The 25,180-nt window shown below is 50.8% G+C and overlaps 1 protein-coding gene across 6 annotated transcripts in view; it reads right to left on the bottom strand.

Annotated features, from left to right (window-relative positions):
* Positions 1-24,771, bottom strand: part of MYT1 (myelin transcription factor 1) — a 63,765-nt gene extending 38,994 nt beyond the window's left edge. For 2 of the 6 annotated variants that reach the window (XM_005489120.4, XM_014268500.3), the window contains exons 1-2: positions 24,616-24,771; positions 2,441-2,541 (exon numbers count right to left, since the gene is read on the bottom strand). In XM_005489120.4, coding sequence (XP_005489177.3) covers positions 2,441-2,541; positions 24,616-24,640 — 126 coding nt within the window. In that variant the 5' untranslated portion in view covers positions 24,641-24,771. Of the gene's footprint in view, positions 1-2,440; positions 2,542-19,661; positions 20,110-20,254; positions 20,613-20,746; positions 20,795-24,615 lie in introns of those variants that run through there. The other 4 variants (XM_074553363.1, XM_026794755.2, XM_074553364.1 and 1 more) reach the window with 4 other exon arrangements.
* Positions 24,772-25,180: the final 409 nt, after the last annotated feature.

Below are 25,180 nucleotides of genomic sequence, written 5' to 3'. Positions count from 1 at the left end.
CTTCCTTTAGGGTCTTCCTAGCTGCTTGATTTAAATCCTCCTGACGTTCCACCTATTGTGAGTCCTGTTCTCAGCTGAATAAGCTCCCGTCTGCCTTTTGCTCTGACTGCTTCCAGGAAAGGACACCCTGCACGGTGTTCCCGGCTCCGAGCCGGGGAGGGGGGAGGATTTTGCCTTGACATGTCGAGATGCAAACCCACAGCTTGTACCCACCTCGAATCTGACACTCCAGCTGTGTCACAAACATCCTCCTGAAGCCGTGCTGTCACTTTGCATTTGCAGAAAGGGTCCAGCCCCCCCCCCAGAATCACCCAGTGCTGCGAGTGAAGCGCTTCCCGAGCGCTGCCGCGATGGCAGCAGCATCCTCCACACTCGGGGGAAGCGGAGCAGAAAAGCTGCTCCTGAGCATCACATCTGACACAGGCGCAGCTGCACCGCTGCCTCCACGGCTCTGACAGCCCAGCATTAGGCTGGCTGATTGCAGGGGCCGTGGTTGGAGTTGACACACACCTTCCTCTCCACTCCTGGGAAGCGCTGCAGAGCGCAGTCCCAATGCCGGCGAGACCCGAGTGGCTCCGTACGTGCCGATGGCTCTCGTGCCAGAAGAGGAGGGGTAGAGAAGAGGGGGGGAAATAATTGTAGTTCTTCAATCTCATTGTTTTCCAGCTCTGTGATAAGCCAGCTGCCTTTTCCATGAGATTATCCTTGGGTGGCACAATGTGGGGTGATTGATGAGATCTCTGCAAAGGGGACAGTAGGGATGGGCTCTGGCGGCCCCCCCACCATCCGCCCTACCTGTCCTGACGGCAGTCAGCCCTCACCAACAACCCACCTGCTATTCATCTGCCTCCCAGCTAGGTCCCAATGGCACAGGAAAATAGGGATTTGGGAGGCAAAAGTTCATTTTTGCCACCAGACACCATGGTCCAGGACGAGTCCTGGCAGCAGTGTCTGGGCTCAGCTGGCTCCATGCAGAGATCAGCTCTCCCCAGCACTGCAGAGATCTCATTTCAAACCTGTCATGGGAAATTTTATCCCATGCCTGGACTTCTTTAGAGGCAAAAGTAAATAAGTAAACGTGCCCCACATCCCATTGTCCTTCACCGCTGTGCATCCTGTGGATTACGAGCTGTGACTGGCATGAAAAACTGCATTTAAATACAATATATATTTATGAGCACACAGAGAAGTGCAAGCATGTGCACACAATGCAGATCCAAAGGTTAGAGAGTGATCAGGACCTCTCCCCCCATGAGGTAAGAGGGCTGCACGCAGCCTGCAATATCCAGGCTCCCTTCAGACTCCCCCTCCCCACTTCCTCCTCTCACCCCTGAGCCAGGCACTCAGATAAAACACAGATAAGCAGAGCTGAGGATTGCAAGAAATGGTTAAATATTCGTGATGTGCTTGTTAGAGACAGAGCACCAGATGAGCGCCAGGTACTGGGAATGTTACCTTTTGTAATCATTACTTTATTAACATACGACAATCTTATTAAATCTAACCTAAGTGCTTATTTGGCAGGTTCAATAGAAAAGCCTTAATTGAGCTCATTTTAAATATAGCAACAACTGCTTACTCTGCTTTCTAAGAAGGTGTGAGCTTTCCTGGCGACACCTGCATGCAGCTGACAGCTTGTTAGGGAAGAAGGATGTTTTTAAGTGTGGATTTTTGCTGGTCTGGAATTTTCCCAGGGTTTATTTTATCTAGGGATACAGGAAGAGTTGGTAACATCAGTCACCTAAGGAAGCTTCCTTATCACCCAGGTGGGTCCAACCACTCACTGGAGAGGGTGCCTGACTACTGAAAGGCCAAAATAGGACAGGAAGCACCATTTGTGCAGTGAACAGCCCAGTTCTCTGCTTAATTAAAGCTTCCTAATCTGCTGGCAGTGAATCTGCCGGGAGATTTGACAGCCTTAGCTGTACCTCTTTCATCAGCCACAGCTGCAGCAGTAAATGAGTGGCTGTGTTGAGCCCCGGGAGCTGTCCAGGGTCCCGGTGGGGATGAATGACTCGCTTGTCCCCTCCAAAGGCACCACAGCTTCACCTGGTGTTCGAGGGGCTCCTTCCGACCAGCCGGCGCCTTGGAGAAAGAGCCTATTTTAACAGGGCTGGGAGTGACCTAAATACCCAGATCTGAGCCACCCTTGAAGGATGGCACCGGAGAGGAAGGCAGAGATTTCAATATCTGGACTCCAAGCCAAACTTTGACAGCTGGAAGCCCTCCCTGCCCAGATTCACTGCACAGGAGATTTGGCTGGAGTGAGGACACAGAGATTTCCAAGAGCTGCCCATCGCTCTGTGGGCACCGGAAAGGCTCTGTTCCCCCAGGAGCAGCTGGTCTTGAAGGAGCTGGAGCACATGTGGCCCTTGTCCCATGGCCAGCTCATGGGATGGAGAGGTCACTGTCCTAAAAATGTCCTTGGTTGTGCGCCCACCTTGATGCGTGTGCCGTGCAGGCCGGCGGCTCCCTCGCAGCTGCTGATCTTCTCTCCACAGGTCCACCTCTGGCTCAGCAGCTCACCCCGAAACTCATTTTCTGGGCAGGAAAAGAGGAAAACAAGGTCAGGACCCAGAGTCAGCCCAGCCCCCCTCAGCATCACCCACCAGAGGCAGAAATGCAGTTTTATTCCCTGCCTGATTTCTTTAATGGCCATACAGATCTTGAGTGTCTCCATGCCCCCAGCAGGACCCCAGGGTGCTGTGCCAAGGCCAAGAGCTCAAACCATAAAGGATTTCCACCCTCAGCCTACCCCAAACACTGCAGCTCTGCTCAGCTCGGTCCTCATTTGGAAAACACACTGTTAACAGTTGAAAATTAATATTGAAACACTGAGATAATTCAATCTTAGGGTGATGTACATCAAAAATTGTTCTTAAGATAGGTGGCTGTCAGTCCCCTTTATGTATTTGTCCTAAAACAGCTGTTCTGAAGCCAAGATGGCAGCTGGGGGGACTTCTCTAGGTGTCACAGGAGAATCATTTGTGTTAGAGATTCCAAACCATGTTTAAAGCACTTTGCTCTGGCCTGGACCTTCAGAAAAGGCTCAAGGCTTGCAGAAAAAATCCAAGAGTTGCTGAAACATTATTCTGCTTTGGAGAAGCTCTGAGGAAAGGGAGTGGGGAGGCACAGATGGCCAAGCAGATGACGAAAACTAAAGAAAAAGAGGGAAATAAGCTAGAAATGGACAGAAGAAAGGAGAACAGAGGGGGGAAATATCAAATAAGAAGAAATAAAGATGTTTCAATAGCACATTCATAGGTCAGCACTGCCTGCCTGCTTATCTAAAGCATTTCCCTCAGCATCCTTCATCCATCTGCACATTTTAAAACAGCAGCATCCTCTATGGGATGCAGTAGGGGCAGGAGCAAAGGGGGGGTTAAACTGCACAAACAATGGATCCTGGATAACCTGAAAGATAGCTTAGAAGATTTTTGAAAGGATGAGATGTCATGAGACTCGACCACAAGGAGGAAAATTTAGCAGCACGTGCAGATTCATGCTCTCTGGGCCTCTTTTCTTGGGTGAATTCTGGAAGCTGCTGCGGCTAATCTGGCTCAAAGTGTCACCTTATCCTTGCCAAAGGCCCCGTCCCCATGTCCCATGCCTTCATCCCTTTAAGCAAGAGGTGAGAAAGGACTGAGTACTGGGACAAGGAGCCTTGGCCTGGCTGAGGGTGTGTTGGCCACAGCAGCTCAGAGCCTTCCAGCCTGCTCCAGCCCCTCAGCCCAGTTGGAATGGCCAAGGCAGCTCTGTCAACACTGGAATCAGATTTCCTCCATTCCATGCTGCTTAAATGCATCTGGTCTCCGGGGAGGATCAGCTTGCACTGCTGGCTCTGCCCTTCCCACCTCCCTCTGGATCCTGGCTTCAGCAGAAATGAAGCTCTCTGGTTGTGTGAAGGACAGGTCTGTTAACCCCTGCCTGGGCCACCCACGAGCAGCTGTGGGATAATGTTTTAAATATGTTTATCAGCCCATGGGAAGCAGATCCCAGAGGGAATGGCATAATCTGGGGTCCCCTCCTGGCACTGAGGTTGGACAGTGATAGCTCAGAGCCCACAGCACATGCATGCACACACCCTTGGAAAATTACTGAGATGCTCAGCTGGTCTGATGGATCAATCCCAAAGGAAAGCAGCAGCTTTCCCCCACCACTTCCCTCCTCATAAGTGCCATCATCCAGGCAGGACTGGGGCACACACTAGAGCTGCTTTTCCCCATCAAGGCACCTCTATCAACACTGGAATCAGTCTTAGGCTGCTTTTCCCCATTCATGACAAGGTACCACCATGCTCTGCCAAATGAGGTTCTTCCCAAACCTTGAATCTATCTGTCCCCCTCTGGGATATCTACAGCTGTGCACCAAAGCATTGCAAGTCGTGTGGAATCCTGGTACAAAAGAACAAGTTCCTTGAAATGCTTGAGTCACCACATCCAGCTCCAAACAAGATGATGTGGAACCTTGGGAGGGACACCACAGCAATTTGGAGCGTTAATCATGTGTGTTTTACTTCACATTTCCAAAGACAGAAGAAAGCATTAATTTGGCGGGAAAAAAAATAATTTAACCCTCTAAAGAATCACAGAAAATTCCCCCAGAAATAAACACAACAAATCTCATAGGAAGATTTGGGGTGAGGATGAATAGAAAATGAGGAGAGGGGTGCCTGGTGGCAGTCAGCTCTCACACATGAACTCACAGTGCCAGGGGAGCCCCAGCTGCAGCCCCACCCCATCCCCAAATCTCTGCAGAGGTTACACCTGCTGTACAAAGTAATAGGTGAGGGGAAAGTTCTGTAGAGAAAGCATGGGGGGGTGAAGGCTTCCTTTCCTTGTAAGATGCATCACTGCATATTCAAACTGAAAGACTAGAGGAAAAACATATCAATCTTCATTTGTTCCTCCAAGAGTAAGAAAAGAAAAAAGAAGGGAGGAAAATTTTTCTTCATTTTTGTTCAGGCACATTTTTCACAGGAAAGGTGAATCCTGAGTTAAGGAGGCAGCAGCATGCTGAGAGCAGGCTGATCCTGCAGCATCCCACCAGGCAATGTGGGCCCTCTTCTCAGTGCAGACACTGCAGCAGTGTCTGGGATCACAGGGAGCATTTTGTGGCCCCAAATATTATGTGAATTTTTGAAAAATCTCAAAACCAAATTTTGCTCCTTCTCTAATCTGGAGAAGCCACTCCTGGGCTGCTGCACCCCTCTGCACTTCTGGCTGCCTGACACTCCTGCATTTTATACAAAACAGGAAGAGCAATTTTTTTACATGGCTAAATAGTGATGGGATAAGCAGCAAGAGCTTAAAACTAAACCGGAGATTTAGGTTCACTGCTAGGAAGGAGTTTATCATTCAGAGGGTGGGAGGCCCTGGCACCGGCTGCCCAGAGGAGCTGTGGCTGCCCCTGGATGCCTGGCAGTAGTTTGGATAGGGCTTGGAGCAATCTGCAATCATGGAAGGCGTCCCTGACTAGAGAGAACTGGAACAAGATGATTTTTAAGGTCCTAACCCAGCCCTAGTTCTGTGATTTTGCAGTTTGTTGCCCACACACACAGCTGGGGAGAACACCAATAAGTGAATTTACTGCCCTGCATTGCCCCAAACCCTTGGTGCAATGAGAGCTTTCCTGCTGGCAGGTAACATGAGCCTTACCTTTGATTTAAGGCCTCAGTCTCAGCTCCAAACTGCAGCACTGAACACCCTCACACAGCCCCAGGACTCAGCACAATCAATTGCCCCACACTCCTGCCCAGCATTTACCAAGTACAAACCCCTCTGAGCCAGCACCCCACGCACCTCAACCTTCCCACTTGCAGGAACAGCAGCTCTGCATCAGGGTGCTTTTTTCCAAAGGAAAGGAATTAAAACCTCTGTAGGAATCAAAATACACTGAACAAGTAGAACCCAGCTTCTCCAGCAATTCTCCTCCATTCATCTCCAATGCCAGGAGGGTTGGTTTAGCCCCCTCTCAGGGCACAGGAATGCTGCCTATTCCAGGCAATTATCTCTGTTTACTGCAGCAGGGCTGTGTTCAGTGCTGCAAATTTAGCTTCCCAAACACGCATTTAATTTAAGATCTAATACCGGATGTTAATTGTATATTGCACAGTAAACGACTGATCATTAAAACATATTAATTGAGGTTTAACAGCTGTGTAATAGATATTACATCTCATACTTATCAGCAAATATGATTTAATAATTAGTTAAGATGGGATGTATGGATGGGAGATCTAGCATGGCTGGCTGGATTGTGGATTACTTTGTTCATTTGCTAAACTGAAGATAGTTTTCCTTATCATGTTTAGAGAGGAGCTGGGCAATCACCAGGGAGATCATCAAATGCTTTGGGTTGGAAAGGACAAAGCTCATGTCATTCCAACACCCTGCCATGGGCAGGGACACCTTCCACTTTCCCAGGTTGCTCCAAGCCCCATCCAACCTAACCTTGGACACTTCCAGGGATGGGGATGTTGAGCTTTCACATTCTCCCCTGCAAGAAGTCCCAATGTGTTTGTAATCTCTATAAAAAGAAAAATGAAGGGGTCATGGGCAGTTTCCTCCTCAAAGCTGAGGCTGAGCTGTGGTGACCCAACCCTGTCACAGTGTTGCTCAGCTCAGAGTTTGCTCATGAGCTCTCTGCCCCTCAGCCCTGCATCATTCCCAGCTGTGGCTCCTCTCAGGGCAGCACAGAGCCAGAGGGTGCCTTGCAGCACTACATGGCTGTCCAGAGACCCAACAACTCACTGCACCAGTGAACTGCATTTGTGGTTCCACCGCCCCAGCAAACACACAGTGCTGGCTTAGCCTACCCTGCCACCAAACCACATGCTGTGACGTCATGCAATCTGTGATGCACACTCTGACCTTTTATTTATTATAAGGAAGGGTTTGATTTCAGTAGGAACAAGCCTTTCTAGTGCTTTCCCTGCCAAGCAGCCCCCTGCAGCTTGTGCCTTGCTGACACACTGAGCCACTGGCTCAGCACCAGCACAGCTCCGAGGTGTTCAGTGCTGACAGCCAAGAACAGCCTGCTCAGCTCTGCGGGTCCTGGGGCACAGGACACAGGAGGGGAGCACCAGACTGTGCCAAGGGAAAGAGGGCAGGTCACCACCAGCACCCTGCTGCTGCTGCTTCCCCATTTCCAGTCTCTCTCCTTCCAGCCATTCCTGCAGCCCAGTGAGCATCCCCTGCCTGGCTCTCTCCTCCAGCACTGCCTGAAGCACAAGTGACTCATGTCCTCCTTCCCAGCCCCTGCCACCTCACCTCTGGGCTCATCCTGCTTCTGATGCTGGCAACTGTGTCAGCCCTGTCCTCACCTCAGCCCTGCCAGCTCATGCTTTGTCCTGTCATACCTGGCACCTTTGCATGCTCTTGAACTCTTTGTCAGGTCCTTGATGGGAACAGGGAATCAGGGAATCACCCCTTCCCTACAGTTCCAGGACAGGACAATGAGAAACTAGTTCAATCACAAAATGATTCAGATTTCCCAAACACAAAAACACGTTGCAATGTGAAGAAGCATGGAAAACTGCTCCTTGGAGAGGGAGCAAAACCCTCAGTGCTGGGGCTCATTAGCAAGCTCAAAATTCACCAGGAGCAGGGTACAGGCATCACCCTGCCATGGGACCTGCCATCCCCAGACCCTGCTGATGGCTGTGCCACCCTTCATCTGGGGTCCTTTTCAAACCTCTGCACAGCAAGTTGTGCTCTAGGAAAGGACCAACATTCCCTCCTGTTCCTCTGTGTCACCCAGGGCTGCAGGAGCTGAAGCCCTGTGCACCTACAATGCAAGGGAAGCAAATGAGGCTGCGGTGTCTCCTCATTAGGAGCAATATTCATGCTCCAGTGTTCACGGCCAGTTAATAAGAGTTTTTTATTAGAGCCTTTTTTCTTTTCCTAGCAAGTGGCAGCAGCACAGCACACAGCAGCAGGACACAGCAGAAGGTATAAAAGGAGGTGTTTTTCACTTTCCATCCTTGAACCACTTGTGTACTCTTCAGAGAGGAACAAAAGCCGCGTGCCCACAGCTCCGCTGCTGTCTGCACGGTGTTCTTAAGTATTGATCAAAAAGATTAAAGAGGGAACATTGTTCAACATCCCATTTTCCCCCAGCTCCGTGGGGGAGCTGTCAGAGCACAAAGCTGCTCAGAGTGTGGCAAGGGAGGCCACCAACAAGAGGGGAAACAAAGCGATGGGGCTCTCCACCAGAGAATCCTTTTGGTGTTTCCAAGGCCCAGGGCAGCAGCAGGGCCAGGAAAATCCCTCAGCCAGGGTGGATCCCTTCAAGGCAAGAGCAAGACCTGAGTTGTGGATTTCTCTGCCTCCTGCCTTTGCCCTGCCAGTCACAAACTGAATGTTCCTAGAGTAACTGAAGGAAACTCATTAAGATGGCTGGTAATTCCTTCCCAGACATACCTGAGCCTGATGAAAATAGAAAATAACAATATTTAAAAAAAAAAAAACAAACAACATGCAAACCCCAGCATATCCCTTCCAAATGATGAGCACCATCATTCTCCCTTCTGCCAGGCTTATTCACAGCAGGGACCCCTCCCCAGCATCCCTCCTTTTGTACATGCAAAGGGAGCCCCTCTCAGCCACACTCATCCACCCGTGCCCAGTGCGTGTGCAAGCAGGCGTGTGAGGTGTCAGGCATGCAGGAGAGCATCTCTCAGAAACAGGATGTTGCTTCTTTCTTCTTGCACATTTCCCTCATTATTTTATTCTAATTTGCCTTTCCTGGTACCTTCTCTATTCAACAAAAGCCAAATGCAAACGGCGTCCCTTAATCTCCAGAACAGCAGCTCACTGCTGAGAAAATAATATAGATGTAACTTCCAGCATCACACACTTTCTTTTCCATTTATATGCAAATGCCGACCTTTCACCCAAGCTGTCTCAAAGAAGTATTTCCTTAAAAATGCAAATAGCATGTTGCAGGCAGTTACTCTGGCTGAGTCTTTCTTGTATTATTATTATTATTTCTTTTAACCTTACCAGCACTGTAAAACACAACAGCTAAACTGCACCCTGGCAATAATTACTTTTCATACCAAATTGAAAGCCTCTGTGGAGCCAACGTGTCGAAACACCAGCAGGAGAATTCAGTGGGGATAAATTCTTGGAGATGCTTTTGGACAAGCACGTCTTGGACTAGAGGGAAGGAAGCAGCCCCAAGAGAGTTTCTGCTCAAGGAAACCACCTGATGGCTCAGGGTGAGGTTACAAAGGTCTTGTAAAATCCTTCTCGTGGTGCTGCTGATCAGGAGCCCTCAGGAGTGGGAAAACAACCTGTGCAAGCCAGGGTGAGAACATGAACAAGGAGTGTGTCACTGGCAGTGCAGGTGCTGGGCAAGGATGTCCTTCCCCACCTGAGGAGGTCTGGGACGACCTTCAGGGCTGTGTGTGCTCTTTGTGCTGTACAGAGGGGCTCCAGGGCAGCATTAGGGCTGTGGGCCTGAAGATGAACAGGGAGAAGGGTGGTTGAAGAAGGGGCTGGTGAGAAAGGAGCCACAGGGATTCAGAGGAACAAATAAGAACTGTGGTTTTCAGCTCTGAGACTCCCCTAATTCTTTTTCCCTAATGCCCTCTTTTTCTCCCAGCTATTGGGACACCTCTGGTGGAAAGCAGCTTCCACCACAAGAACAATCACAGCACCAGCCGCTGTGCATCTCCTCACCTGTGGGCAGGGGACAGGGCTGTCCCCAAATTGGTACACAAGCCCACCCCAACAAGTTGGGGGGTGAAAGAAGGCATCAACAACTGCTGAAACCAAAGTTCCCTTCCCACAGCTGCTGTAAGCCTGCACAGGGAAGTACTCCCAGCATGGATGGGTGTCAAACAGACTGAGCTGGAGGTGTTGATCCAGCTCGAGTGTCTAACACACTGCAGCCAAACCACTCCATCATCACTTTGGAAACCAAGGGATGGGAGAAGAGAGAGCCCAAGCACGGTGCCTGCACAAGGCTGAGCACTGAGGGGAAGCCAAATGTAAAAAGCCAGCTACAGACAACCTCCCTGGGATGAGGCACAGGACACAGGCACAGGCTCAGCACCTGCTTCTGAGCAGCAATTACAAATACAGATTTCCCCAGTGTGTAGGGAAAGAGTAGAAGAAAGGGAAAATATGAACTGGTCTTTCCTCTGACACTTCAGCCATCCACAGATTTATCTGTCAATGATTCTTGGCTTTCTTCTGAGCTCCAAACCTCCTGGGATGCCCCAGTGCTGATTGTCACAGCCCAAGTTATTTTGGATCTGCTATGACACTTTACCCTCAGCCCTGTAGGTTCTGGATAAAAACAACCGCAAAATCCCAAAAGCTTAAACAAAACCCCACATTGTTTCTGCCCAAATTTAGCCCAAGCTGGGCACACAGATGTGTTTGTGGAACACAAGCTGCCTTTTCCCCAGCATGGGATTGTGTTTGCTCAGGGAGGTGTTTTCCTGACAGGGATTTGTAGCACATGTGACACCAGGCCAGGCAGAGGAGGGAGAAGCTGCCTGGCAGAGCCAGGGAAGGGGCTGGCAGTGCCTCTGACGCAAAGGTAGATGACTAAATGGGCGACTTCCCAGCTGCCAGCTTGTCTTTACGATATTAAGCCTTTTCTCTCTGCTGCCATATAAGAAGTGAAAAGTTGACACGTAAGCGTGTGTCATATGGAGTCAGGGAGACAGAAGCAATAAGGCATAAAAGGAGGTGAGATCATCGTGCAGCAACAACTCCCCAGGGGTACGAGGCAGCTCTGCTCAGTGCCTGCTGGCTCTCAGCCCCCACCAGCATCCCCCTCCTGGCCTTGGCACTCTCAAACCAAACCATTCCCTCAGCAGAACCCCCAGACCAGGGGCAGGCACAGGGTGCCACGCTGCCCACCACGAAATGAGGCAATTAATGCCTTCTGAAGGGTCAGCTCATTAAACAGCAGTCAGCACTGCAGCATGAGTGTCACAGCCCCCCAGGATTATTGCTGCTGAATGGGGCGGCTGCTGTGCACCATTTGCCTGAAAAAAAAGGAGAATCATCAGATATGTGGAGTTTATAGCCCTGCTGGCACTGCTCTGAGCTCTCCTGCGGCCTCTGTGTAATTGAAATTAAACAGAGGCGAGTGATACCTTTCTGTCCTTCCTGCAGCCTTCACTTGCTTGGGAATGAAACGCAGGGACAGCAAGAAGGAGGGTGAGGCTGGAGCAGCTTTCACCCCCACTTCCAGCCTCTTTCAGGCTGAGCCCTCTGTGCTGCACCACTTTTGCCCCAAAACTGAGCCATGAGCAGAGGGAGCCCACAGTCCCCAGCAGGGCAGTCACCCCCAGGCTCCACAGCCAAGCTCCAGCTCACATCCCACAAGTTGGAAGTTTCTCTCCTCTCCAAATGATTTTCTCCCAATTCCCCCTTTCTGGCAGGGTGTCCTTGCAGGGTGGGTGAGTGCAGCAGGAGCAGCCAGCCTGCCTCCCTGGGACCAGGAAAGCTGCTCCATGATGAGAGGGAGATGAAAGTTTCCAGGGAATGTGGGACAGGAGCTGACAACTCTGTGCTCTGCTGAGACACCACAGGCAGAGTTAACCATTTCAAATGTCATTTTTTCTAAAGCAACAACATTGCTCCCAGGCACTATTTTTTTCTCCTTTTTTATTAAATAAAAAACGGAGCAGCTCTCTCCAGAAGGCTATTAATCCTCTCCTGTCACTTGTGTTCTTGGAGAGCGCGTTTCTCTGGGCAAAAGCAGTGAGTTGCTCACTGACTAATTACATCAAAATATTGAGGGCAACAAACAAACCTTTAACTCCACTTGCCAGAAGCTTGCTAGATGCAAAGCTTCAGAATTATGGAAGAGAAATGTATGCAAAAGCAGGAGAAGCTGGGACTCCAGACGTGCTTGTGGCCACATCAGCTTTCAGAGGGGTGAATCCTTTCCTCTCTGCAGAGCCACTCAAGTTGGGCTAACTTCACCCAACCTAACTTCACCCAGAATCTCACCCACCCAAAGATTTTGATTTCATAAAAATAAAAATTATTCTTTCCTTTGCCATGGAAGTGAATTCATTTATTTTCCTCTCATTCTCACACAGGCATTTGGGAGCAAGGACCAGACACATGTCCCTCAGGAAGGCTCAATTTAGGCTTCAAGCCCCACTAGAATTCAGTTTTAGGCTGAAATCAGACATCTTCTCCCAAAGCCCACCTGACACCTTCACTTATCCCAGCAGCTCACCAGAGCAGCCTTTCTTTGGGACACAGTATTGCAAATTTAACTCTTCCCTGTCATAAAATTTTTGCCAAACATTCAGCCAGCAACATTTTGGCACTGACTTCATTCCATTCCATCACCCTTCATTGCCCACACAGCCACAATGGGAAGAGCCAGTGCTAAAGGAAAGCCTAATTCTGCATTTAGGTGCTAAACCTGATGTGCTACCAGAGGGTTTGGATGTCCAAGAGCTGAAATAGGTGACTCAAATGCAAGCTTTGGCTCCAGAGCCATGGCTGCCAGACAGCCACTGCCTTCCAACCCCCAGACCTGCAGAAACACCAGGAGCAGGGAAAGGCTCCAGCTCTGAAATGTGGGTTAACCAAAGGCAGCTGCTGGGGAGCTTTCTCTGCACTCTGTAGGTGTTCAGGTGCTCACCACAAACCTCAACCAGCCACTCTCAGGGAGCCCAGTGACAAGCACAAGTTGTTCAATATCAAATTGTTTGTTTCAAGGGATTCTTTAAAAGAAGAGAGATTTTCAAAAGTCCTCAGACTGTCACCTATAGATTTTGCCAGCTATAACTAGCATTTTAGGTACTGTGTGCATGAAAGCTCCCCTGAGCCCTCTTGTACCTTATAATAATATTCACCAAGGGAATCCTCCTAATGCTGGGTTTGAGCCCTTTGCTGCTGAACACACCCGACCCTGGGCTTGCAGAGAGGGCTCAGATAAACCAGCCTGGCAGCTGCTGCTCAGAGAGACAATCACAGCCCCCAGCACTGATCAGAGAGGTTCTGATTGCACCCACAAGGAGCAAGAGGCTTCCCCAAAACTGGCACCAGCCTCGCTTGCAGATGCTGTCCTAGGGAGAGCCACATGCTTGCCAAACAATTTCAAGCAGAGGAACGAAGAAAGGCGAGTCTCTGCTGCAGTTTATATTTAATTAGAGGGAAGGCAGCTTACGCAGCACTTTCAGAAACATATTGTCTTACAGCATATTGGATATTTGTATCTTAACAGCTCAACATCGATTTCTTTTATGTAAAGGAAGAGGGGGGAAGAGCACAGCGTGCCCTAAGTTGTGTAAGCTCCAAAGAGACTCCTGCACCACTTGGACTAATGTTTGGAGTAATCAAAGGCGTGAACTCATGTATTATGGATGGGAACGAGAGTTTTCAGGCTTCTGCAAAAAGGAATCTCCAGCGTTTGGTATTTTGTTAGCAGCCTGGCACCATATGGCTCTCCCCTGCTGATATTCTTTCACACCAGAACTTTATGTTCAGATGCTTTAGTTAATATTTTACCCAGCAAGCATAAACAAGATGCAAAGATTGCAGTCGACAGCAACCTTCTCTTAAACCATACATGCACATTAATGCTGAAGGCTTCTTTCAGCAAGTGCTTTACCCAACACATGCCTGGCTTTACTTTTTCCTTAGGGGCCCAAGCCAGGCCATTTACTCTAACTGCCTTCCCATTCAGCAAAAAACAAGCAGCAAGCCCATGAAGGACATTTTCACTCCCTCTCCACTCTGCTTCCTGGCTAGTCCAAAGCAGCACTGGGTGAGTGCAGGTGACACACACACCCCAGTTTTGTTTGTGTACAATTTAAGACTGCATCTCTGCTTCTGCACCATTTTAGCCTAAATTTTATCTTGGAAAGGCAGAGTTTCCCCTTCTCCACTCCCTAAACAGGGACGGCAAAGCTCCCAGCCCAAAGGGAAGGCTCACACAAGAACCATCAGCCTAAATCAATCACAAAAAACAACATAGAGCATCCAAAGTCCAAGATTTGTGTTTCCCTCTGCCCTGCACCAAGTTAGACTCAAAATCACTTTGGAAAACAGCAGATCTGTGATTTGGCTCTAAATATTACACTTAAACTCCCCTCCCCACACACACCCCCACTCTCCAATATTCTTATTAGCCTTTAATATTCTTAAAACAAATAGGACCTAACAGATGTCTTTTCAGCCTGCACTCTTATTAATGAGAATATTGTAAGAATGGAAATCAGGTCACAAATGTTTAATACTTTGTTTAAAAAGTCTGCAGCTTCTTTAAAGAGTTCCACTAATCCCAACATGACAGATGTACAAGGCAGTTTTGCTTGGGGCAGATTAAAATTCTCGCTCTGATTTGCTCTTTCATTTGGTCTGATTAAAATAACATTGCGATTTTTTTTTCTTTTTAACGTGCTGACTTCAAAATAAAAAAGGAAAGAATAAAAAGTGACCAGTAAAGGCCAGCATGATCACAATAAAAGCAAAGTTATTGTTGTTAAGATTAAAAAAAAAAAGCGAGGGAAAAGGAATGAGGGAACAGCCTACTCAAACTCCGGTTAGCATTAAAGCTCTGTGTTAAAGATGAAAGGGGAACCTTTCCAAACTATGTTTTTCCATTTGAAAGTGTTTATTAATCTATTCTCTCTGAAGCAAAAAGTTCAATGAAAGACAAAGATCAAAAGTATTTTAATTTAGGTGGAAATTTTTTTTCCTTTTTTTTCCTAAACCAAACCAAACTGAAAATCAGAGGATTGCAGAGCACAGCACTTCAGTATTCTGCTCTAAGACTGACATTTGCTGGGAACAGCCCAACTGCAGAACAAGGCGATCCCAGACACTTTTTCCTCAACCAAACTATGCCTGGGAATTCCCTATTTCCCTTTCCTGACATCCTTTCACACCAGACCAGCCTTCCCTGGACAAACTTTCCCAGTTAATTCCTTGCTGCTACAAAACACACCTGGCATCAGGCACACATGAATATGTGTGTGCAATGGGCACCCAGGGTGCTCTGATGGGAGCGGCAGAGGAGCAGGGCAGTGGGATGGAGCCCCTGCTCACATCCTGTCCCTAAAATCCACATCTGCCTTTTTCCTCTTGGGTCTGCCCAAAAGCAGCCACAGCTCCCACTGCTGTGTCCATGCAGGGCACTGCTGGACCAGTTTCCTACAGGCACTGCCTCCCCAAAGGCTGCTGTGGCGTGGAGGGGTGCATGGTTTTAAAAAGCAGCCAGAGCTGTTCAAAATGCAGCTTCTCAAAGAGGAAACTCCTGCTTCAAGAGACCAACATTTCACAGAAAGTGGTCAGCGTGTTTGTCTGGACCTCTCCAGCCCAGAAATCTTCTCTGCCTCCCCAGCCAGTCCCATAAACCCACAGCAAGAGTCACAGGAGCATTGCAGGAATGAGTAACCTCAACAATAGAAAACCATTCATTTTGGGATGTGTATTTGCCATTTTTCCTTAAAACTCCAACTTGTGCCTTCTATGAAACAGTCATTAAAAATCCAGTGTTTAAAGTTTTTGAGGATCTGCTCCACTCTGGTGATTTTTAATGTTTACAGACTTTAGACACAATAGTTCAATACATGTTTATATTCCTGAGATGTCCTCACCTCAGTGCCCAACTTCAGCTATTCCCAAATCAGAAACAACCTCCCTTCCAGGCAAGACACTGTGGGAAAGTAGCTCAGGGAAGCCAAGGGATGCCCTCCTGTGCTTCTGCTCCCAGGGCACCTGCATGGGGAGGAGAAACTGCTCTTCACCTTCTGCGTGTCAGCCCCATCCCAAAGGGCAAAGGCACCTCCCAGCTGCTCCCAGAGAAGCAGCTCCTGAGCTCTGCAAGGGCAAACTGCACTTCCAGAAATCCCCTTTCACAGATTAACCTGCCAAGAGGGGAAACTCCAAATATAAACCCACAAAGCCCTTTTCTCCTTGGTGAAAATATTGGTGGGGAGTGGGAGGGGACAGATTCCCCTCCCAGCTCTGAAGAGAGCAGAAGGGACGTCCCAGCCCTGCTCTCTGCTATTACTCAAGACCTGAGTCGAGATTCCAGAGAAGAAACTCTCACATAATTTCATTTCATTCTCAGAACAAAGTATCTGGGGCCTTTCTCCACTCCAGAAACTTATCTCTCCACTTTTCCATTCACACCATGATTCTCCTTTCTAAAGCCTGGGCTATGGATCAAACTTCTACTTTGCAAAGCTAAACAGCCTCATAAGTGATAAGAAATACTTCGAGATGGGAAGTTTCATACAATTCCCCCCTAAGGGAGTCAGAGATACCAGTGGCCTCTGCATCACACACCCAGGAAAACCAGCATGGGAGCATGGGTGGAATTATTCTTTGTAGAAACCAATAAAACACAGGAGAAAGAAGGAAAAGGCAGGGAAAAAAAGGTGGAAAAAGTTTCTTGACAGCAATTTCCACCCTGCCATAACTCCAGAAATACCTGGGAACTGAGAGGCAGTTAACCCCAGGCTGAAAATCCTTTCATAGCAGCTGTAGGACAGTAAAGTCAAATAATCTGGGACACCTCAGCCTCCCTCCTTGTCCACACAGCAAACAGCAGGGGAGCAAACAGCATCTGCACAATAAATAACCCAAAAGAGATTTGTTGGGGAAAGAGGAGTAACACACAGTGGCACAGTAAGACAGCTCTGGAAGCCTGAAGTGTGGATCCTCCATGCTCAGCTCCCCTCTATGAGAAAGTGGAACAGCTATAAAGTGAGGAAATGCACTTTAGCATTAAGGGAAGGGCTCTAACAACTCAGTTTACAGCTGGAAAAATAAGCCCTTTCATTTACAAACTCACAAAGCAAAGGAAAGAGCGGGTCCTGTGCTCCACTTTGCCGCTAAAGTTCCACCTCTGACTTCCCCGCCTCTCCCTCCCCTTCACACGCCTCATTTCGTGTCTTCTGGGAAGCCCGGCCCAGCCCTGGCTCCAGCCTTTACTGTAAATCCTCCCCTTCCCTGCCACGCTCTGCTCTCGGGGGCCAGAGGGTCCCGGTGCCCCCAGCCCTTGATTTGGGACAGGAGCATCCCAGGCAAAATCAGCCCCTCCGAGGCTGCAAATGAGGGCTCTGCTTCTGGCTGGGCACGGAGGGAGAGACCAATTTGCATTACAAAATTGATTTTGGGGGTTCAGGAGTGTAACCTCCTCAAGCCCTGATGCAAAACTGCGGTGGGATTTCAGGAAGGGGAAAGAGTTTCTGTTTCCTGAGCTCTAAAGCTGTGTCATTCAGCCTCTCCTGAGAGTGCTGCTGGCTTAGGGTGCACTGCTGCCCCCGAAGCCCAACAAGAGCAGCGTGTCCCATCCAGAAGCCAAGTTTGGAGGCAGCACCCCAAAGCCGAGCCTGCCGGGGGGGCGGAGGGGGGGTTTAGTACCGTCTGCTAAAATGGCAGCTGCTCTGACGCCGAGCTACGTCTTGCGAAGTCAGCCCTGCCCTCATCATCCTCATCATCATCATCTGACTGCCGGGAACTGCTCCGGCTCCCGGCGCTCTGCGGGACGGGGCGGGGGAGGCGCAGAACAGGGGGGTTCGGCTGGCCCTGCGCACCCCAGCCCCCCGTTTGTCACTCTTGGGGACAGTCCGGCCCCGCGGGGCAGCCACAGGCCAGAAGGTCCCTGAGCCCCCCTTCTCTCCCAGCCACTCCAAAACATGGAATGGGAAATGCAGGGTTGGCACCGCCCCGACCCCCGGCTGCTGTCCCCCTGCCTCGGGATCAGGATGTTCCTGGGGCAAAGGGACCGAGGAGATCAGACAGACAGCGAGTGGAGGTGGGGGGAGAATGAGGGAGTTTTGGGATGTTCAGGGAAGGGGATTCTGGCCCACTTCCAGCCCAGGATTTGCCAAAAGGGAAGGGAGCACCCCCGTCCCTAAGTCACCAAGGCCACCCTTGGCAGTGACCTTAATCTCCATCCCTCCTGCCGGGCCAAGCCCCAGCACTCCCATGGGGAGAAGGGGCCGAATTTCTGTCTCTGACAGCTCGAGGTGCCCCCGCTGTCCCTCGACTCCCCGAGAGCTGCCCGGGACAGCGGTGACCCTGCGGGCAAAGGGATGCCCGCTCCTCATGGGGACCGAGCAGGGGGCAAGCGGGGCTGCCAGCCCAGACCCCTCCTCGACGGGACCCCCGGGACATGGCCAGCCCCGAACGCGGGCAGCCGGCCCGGGGGAGCCGGGACAGCTCGGTGACAGCACCCGGGACAGAGCCGGACCCGCCGCTCCGGACCCCAACTCCAGCGGGACACAGGACAGCTCCCGTCCGCTTTCTGGGAAGGGAAAATCCCAACTTTCCGGAGTTTTCCTGCTCTTTGTGCGGCGGGGATCCCGGAGACCCACAACATCACTTGGAGGAAAAAAAAAAAAGAATCACAAAAAGAAAATAAAAAAAGGAAAAAAAGGAAAAAAATAAAGAGAGAGGGTGGAAAAAAAGGAAAACCGAGTTCTCCTTGTTCTTCCCGAGGCAGGTGAAGGAGGGGACAGAAGGAGGGAGGGCAGGCATGTTTGAAAGAGCCGAAGGGGACAAGTTGTGCCCGGGTTTCCCGGCGGTAGCAGCCGGCGCTGGTTTGTGCTTTGCAACACGCGCCTGCTCCAATCTGCGCCGCTCGGGAACAATAAACAGGATCATACAAAGAAGTGGAAAGGCGGCATCTTTGCTTCTGGTTTCTATGACAGCATCAGAGAGAGACAAACCAACTATAAACTCTAATTCCTAGATTCCTCCTCCCCCCCCCCCCGCAAACTCCCTTTTGTCTGCCATTAATTAAAGTGGCCATATGGAAAAGGCTGATAATAACAGCAGATGAGCCAACGAGAGAGAGGGAAAGGGGAAGAAAGAAAAAAAGAATAACTAAAAGTAGCGGCAGGGCGATGGCGAGGGTTTAGCCGGGGCTTTTCGCACTTGTTTTCAGCGGCTGCTCGAAGCCAGGGGCTCAACAATAGCGGGAGGAGAGCGGCTGCCCGGCCGGATCGAGGGGGGCAACGTGCCCCCTTGCTCTGCCCAGCTCCGGGGAGCCTGGCATGCCCCAAGGCTCCTGCTCCGACAGCTCTGATCCCCACGACCTGCCCCTTTGTGTGGGATCAGCCTCCGAGGGTGCCGACCCCCCTTTGGGGCCGCCTCCCCTAGGAGGGTCCGTCCTACCCGGACCCCAAACTCAAACTCAGCCCGAGTGGCCGGGGTGGATGGCAGCGCAAGCACATCCTCGGGCAGCACTCCCCTGCCCCTCGCTCCCTCTGCAAATAACCCACGGAACAAGCGCCACAACAAACTTTGCTAAAATTGATAAAGAGATTAGCCAAGCAAAGCCTCTTCCGAGCAAGCTAAAAATAAGAACACGCAGATTTCTGTCTTGGTCAACGTATAGAGAGAAATCCACAAACATGGCACACTTCCCTTGCGCCTCGCTGCTATAAATAGAGAGCTCTAAAGTAGGCAATAATCGGAAAGAAGAGGGGGGGAAAGGGAAAGAAAAAAAAGGAGGAAAAGAAAAGTGTGGCGGTGGCAGGAGGGAGCAGCCGCCAGCCCTCCCTCCGCACCCGCGTCCCCGGGCGAGGGGCCCGCGGAGCTGCCCAGGAGTGCGGAGTGCGGACTCGGGATGGAGTTTTGGCAGGAAGGGGCCTGGGGTGAGGGGAGCGCGGAGAGGGACGCGCGGAGCCCCGGTCCCGCCCGGATCAGCACCTCCGAGAGCTCCGCGGCCGCGGGGCCGCCGCCGCCGGCGCAAACTCCTCCCGGCGCCCGGGAGCGTCTTCTGCTAACACCTCCCTCCGGATAAACATCCACCGATCCCGCGGTTCACCAACCCGGCAAGCATCCTCTTCCAGAAATATTCAGAAAGTTTCCCCGTTGAATGCGACGTTGTGCCTCTTTTTTTTTTTTTTTTAATAAATCTCCTCCTTTCTCATCTTATCCAACCTCTTTTCAGTCAGAAGCATAACATGTCCACTAGCGTCTCGCAGCCGGCGAGAGAGCGAGCGAGCAAAGATGGACCTAGGAGCATGATGATCATCATAAAAATCCCCTCGGTTCTCCAGTGCAATTTTCAAAACAACAACCCAGCCTTCGTGCTGTAAAGGCGAAACGCCTGCGTCTGTTTACATCAACTGTATGCTCCGAAAGCCTTTCCCCTCTGTCTCAATCCAAGGGAGGGGAGGGGAGGGAGGAAAAAAAAAAAAAAAAAAAAAAGAAGAGGGGAAAAAAAAGGAAAGAAAAAAAAAGAAAAAAAAGCCAGCATTATCTGCCTTTGTCAGCGAAAGAACATAATATTGACTTACCTTTCCCCACAGCTATTGTCTGCCCCTTTACAAAATGACATCACGGAAACCAATCATGAAATTTGCATGGGGGAGGTTGTGGGGGGAGAGTTCTTGGAGGGCAGCCCACTTCCCTACACCAGTAACACGCGTGTAAGACGGGTTGTTGGTTTCAATTAAATATCTGATACTCCTTAGTGTGTGAACTCTTAAGCCTGCTAAAGGCAATGTCTCATTTACTTAATGACCGCTCTCATTAATGGAAATGGCACAGAGGGGGCTTGCTGCGCCTTCCCTTTGTAAATACACTACCCATGAACCCTTGGGGTTGCAATATATCTGTTTACTCTCTGAGGTGAAATAAATTTACAGTATAGCATCAAAGAGAGCGAGCGAGAGAGATGGAGCGGCTGCCTTGAGTGCACCGAGAGTTGGGGCTCTCCCGGCCCCGCCGGCCCCTCTCTCCTGGCGCTCCCCCCTCCCCGAGACCCAGCAGAAGGTGAATGATTTTACCCGAGCTGATTCATAATTAATATGCACGAGGCTCGGGGCTCCTCTGACAGCAGCAACACAAAAGGACGGCGAGCGCGACGAGCGCCGTTCCGTGTCCCCCCCGCGCATCCCGGCGCGTGGTACGGCCCAATAATTCCTAATAGCAGCAAGCAGCGAGTGACAGATGCCCTGGGTTAGCACAGCTCCAGCGAAAGTACTTTACAATATTTATTGGTGGTTAGGAAGATGACCTATCACCATAAAGAACAGACCGGGAAATTTATCGCCTCTATGAACCTGGAAGTATTGCATATTAGCTGATATACATATTCAAAAGGCGGTGGTTAAAAGGTGTATAAATATTTTAATTTTTTTTTTTTACTTACCCTTAAAAGCCAAAAAAAAAAAAAAAAAAACAAAAAAAAAAGAAAAACAAAAATGAAAAAAAGAGAAAGACACAATGTGTTCCTGGTGGAAAACTTCTCACCCCGGGGAAGGTGATTTACATTTTACATTATAGATGCTGCCATGGGAAGAACAACATAAGGGAAAGTCCTAAAAGAAAACGGTGACTAAAACGTTTAGGGATTGTTTTAAGTGATAAAAATGCACGATTTTGCATTATGCATCTTTTCCTCCCAGAAAGAGCCATACTTTTTCCAAGAGTCAGCATCTTGAAAATGTTTGTTTCGTGGCGGTCCGGCCACCCCGGGAGGAGAAAGTCCCGAACTGGAGGGAGGGAGGGAGGCTCTGGGGAGAGCCCCCGGCACGGAGCGGCAGGAAGGGCATTAGCACATCCCATCCCTGCCGCTGCCAGACAGGAGCATTAGCACTTCCATCGCAACTTTTCGGAAATAGCGAGGGAAAACACAGCCAGGCTGCAGCCCCACGGGCTGGGAGAGGAGAGGGGGAGCAACGCTTTTCTACCCAGCGCTTTTCCTGGACCCTCGTGCCATCCCCAGCATCCCCGAGACAATTAAGACTTCCCTGTCATCTTAATGAAGATTTCCAAAAAGATGCGGGAGCTCACAAATGGACGGAAACCCCAGGAGTCCTCAGAGAGCTGAGGCAGAGCCTGGCAGGGAAAGCTGAATCCTGCTGAGGATGCACTCTCTTGTGGGAAACTCCAGCTCCAGAGCCGCAGGCCCCCAGGCTCCTCTCCTGCTCACCCCCATCCTGCATGGGTTCTGTGCAGGCAGGAGTGGGAAAAACCTCTCAGACTGCCCAAAATCTGGCAAATTTAGCTTGGGTAGACACTGCCGGCAGCTCCGTGTCACTCACAGGCCATTGCAGGGCACACGGCAGGAAGGAAGGATTCGGTTTCCCCATCTCAGGAATTTTATTGATGAGAGGGTGGCAGAAATACTAATTTTAAACTGTTGAGGCCGCTTTGGAGGTTGTTAGTATGCCCATTTCCTTGCCTTGCCAGCCTGGTTTGCTCCTAAACCATTAACATAAAGGAGATATTCAGCAGAGAGTACTCCTGAAAAGCTGTTTTCTATCTCCTTTGGACACACCACGAAGACAGGGATATTTTACATCCTAAACCTTTGGCATTCAGAAATTCTATTAAACTCTTATCTGCAGGCAGCAGGCCTGGTGCTACACTGCATCTCCATTGTTCTGCATCCGCGATAGAATCAAAGGGAGGGCTGGGTGGACTCGGCTCCCCTCCGCTCACAATGCTGCCTGCTCCTCTCCACCGCTGCTTCATTTAGAGCCCTAATGCTAAAACTTGAGAAACAAAAGCACAATAGATTCGGCCGGCAGGCAGCAGGGAAGTGTGTTTACTTGCGTGTGCTCCCCCATAAATCGGAGCACACGCAGCCTGCATGGATATGAGCACACACACATGTGCCTCCCCGAGCGTTAAGAGAGGGATTTTATTACTGCTGCTGTTGCATTTATTAACACGCGACGCACCTACGAGCCCTAAGGCAGCTGACAGCTCTGATAGCATCCGGCTGAGCTCCGGGCTGCCAGAGGGTGTTTGGCTTTTCTTTGTTCCCAAACTCGCCAGACCTTCCCTCTGCTCTCCCCCCAAAACGCTGCAAAGGAGCGGCGCCTCTCCCGGAGTTTCTCGCTGCTACCAACTTTAGCAGCGGCGGGAATTCCCATCTCGCAGCCCCCAAATCCCTTCCTACCCCCAGAAAATCTCCGGCTTGGGCCAAAAGCCCCACAGCCCACACTGGAGGAACCCGCGGAGGAAGGCGAAGGCCACGCGTGGGCTGCAGGCGGCGGCGGGTCAGCACCACGGACAGCTCCGCCCGCTCCCTCCCGCCAGTTTCCACCTCTTAAAGTATTTTTCAGCCATTTTTTAAAATGGTGTTTCTCCCCCATGCACTCCCTAAACCTCTCCAGAGTCACTTCACAGCTGTTTTCAGCGAGGAGATAATCATCGCGCGTTTCCAGGTCTCAAAGAGCCGTCGCTTCCCTAAAGGGAGTCGAGCAGCAAAGAGGTCTAAAATAGATGTTCGTGTATTTTCATATTCAGGGGGTTCAAGACAGGGGCTCCGAGAGTCCCTGCCTGCAGGGTACCTGCAGAGCCGAACCCAGAGAGGATTTTTAAAAGCAGATTCCCTCCACGCCCCTCCCCTGCTCTCCATGCCATTTTTTCCCCTCATGTTTTCAGATCAAGCTCTTCAAGTTCGAAATTATTTAAAATAAAACTCCATTTGCTTGTGTAAACACAGCCATAAACCCACCGCACTGTGTTCCATTGGCTTCTTTGAGTCTGCTTCAAAGAAAATTAGATCTCAAACTTTACGCATTTGTAATTGGCACCAACTTCTCCGGTTACCAGCTGGGGGTGAAAGATTTTTTTTTTCCTTGTTTCTTTCTGAAAGCTTCTATGCAGATGGGCTGGCTGCCTTAATGCCTCAGACTACAATTAGTGCTGTTGTATGCCGAATAGAAATGGCCAGCATTAATATTGTATATGGAACAGCTGAAGGGTTGCGAAGAAACCTGCCCACTACAGGCCCCTGGCAGATGGAACAACATGCACAGGCACAAAAAAACTTTTAATAACCCTTTGCTCGCTCTCCAGCGCTCCCCTTCGCTCCGATTTGGGCGGGTCCTTCCCAAAGAGGCAATGCCTTTGTCTAAGCCAAATCTAGAGCTCTTTTCTCCCTGAAGAACAATAATTGGAGCAATCACCATCTTTTGCAAAAGGCACCTCGCATTATCCCAAAACTTCCTTCTTTGTGCCTCGGGTAATGCAGGCGCTGAAACACACACCCAGCTGAACGGGCACGAACTAACTTTATTTAATAACATCGCCCTTACCCCTTTATTATCCAGGAAGATGGGTGGAAAAAGAGCCCATAAAGCCAAATCAAACCAACCACCACCCCCTCGCCCAGCAGAACTGCCATCAGAAGTTGCAGAAAACAGGATTTTCTCCTCGTCCCCCTCCCCTGCGCTCCTCGTGCTTTGCAATGAGGTGAAGCCCGCGGCAGAGGGGACAAAGCCCCGGCGGTGCCCCGGAGCAGCAGCACCGGGGGCCGCGCACCCCCCGCACCTGGAGCCCCCTGGCAGCTGAGCCCGGAGAACTGCGGGGAGGAGCGGGGGTGACACCGGCACCTCGCTCGGGAAACGCAAACCCGGGAGACCTGAACCCCAAATGTACTCGGGAACCTCTTTCTACAGCCTAACAGAGGGGAAATACTATAAAACAAGGAAAATACTATAAAGCAAACTATCCAGCAGGATAATTTGCGGGTCCGTATTCCCCCACCCTCGGCCACCGAGCCCCTTTGCCAAGGCGTGACTCCGGCAGAATTGCTAAACTCAAGAGTTTTAGAGGAGAAACGAGGGAGACACATTAAGGGCTACCCTCCCTACGCTCCCACCGCGCCCCCCGCATCCGCCGGCGAACGGCTACGAACCGAGGAAAGTCCCGCAGAGCTTCATCCTTGCCGGGTGGCGGTGGCTGCCGGGCCCGGGGTGGCGGGGGCAGCGGGCGCGGAGCAGCCCGGGGTTACTCCATCATCCCTGGCAAAAGTTCCCGTCCGGAGCAAAAACTTATGAGCGGCGGCGGCCAATGGGGCCGCGCCGCAAAATCCTCGCAGCGCACTCAGCGGCCAATCCGCTCCCCCCGGGCCGGGGATGCGCGCCCCCCTCCCGGTCCCTCCCGACCCCTCCCGGTTCTCCCGGCCCTTCCCGGCCCCTCCCGGCTCTCCCGGGCTGGCGGCGGGGGGAGCAGGGCAAGGGGACCCGTCCTCCCCGCGGGCGGGGGCTCCGCGCATCCCTCCTGCCCGTAATTAGGGGACAGCAGTGACAGCGGGCACAGCCCAGCGCAGGGGGGTGGTGGGGCAGGCGCACAACCCCGGGAGAAGCATCCCCAGGGAACCCAGCCATGGAATGGTTTGGGTTGGAAGGGAGATTAAAGATAATCTCATTCCAACCCCGTGCCACAGGCAGGGACACCTTCCATAGACCAGGTTGCTCCAA

Source organism: Zonotrichia albicollis, chromosome 17 (genome assembly GCF_047830755.1).
Source record: "Zonotrichia albicollis isolate bZonAlb1 chromosome 17, bZonAlb1.hap1, whole genome shotgun sequence".
NCBI classification, from domain to species: Eukaryota; Metazoa; Chordata; class Aves; order Passeriformes; family Passerellidae; genus Zonotrichia; species Zonotrichia albicollis.
Note: the sequence above shows the minus strand (reverse complement) of the source record. Positions and strands in the feature narration are given on the sequence as shown.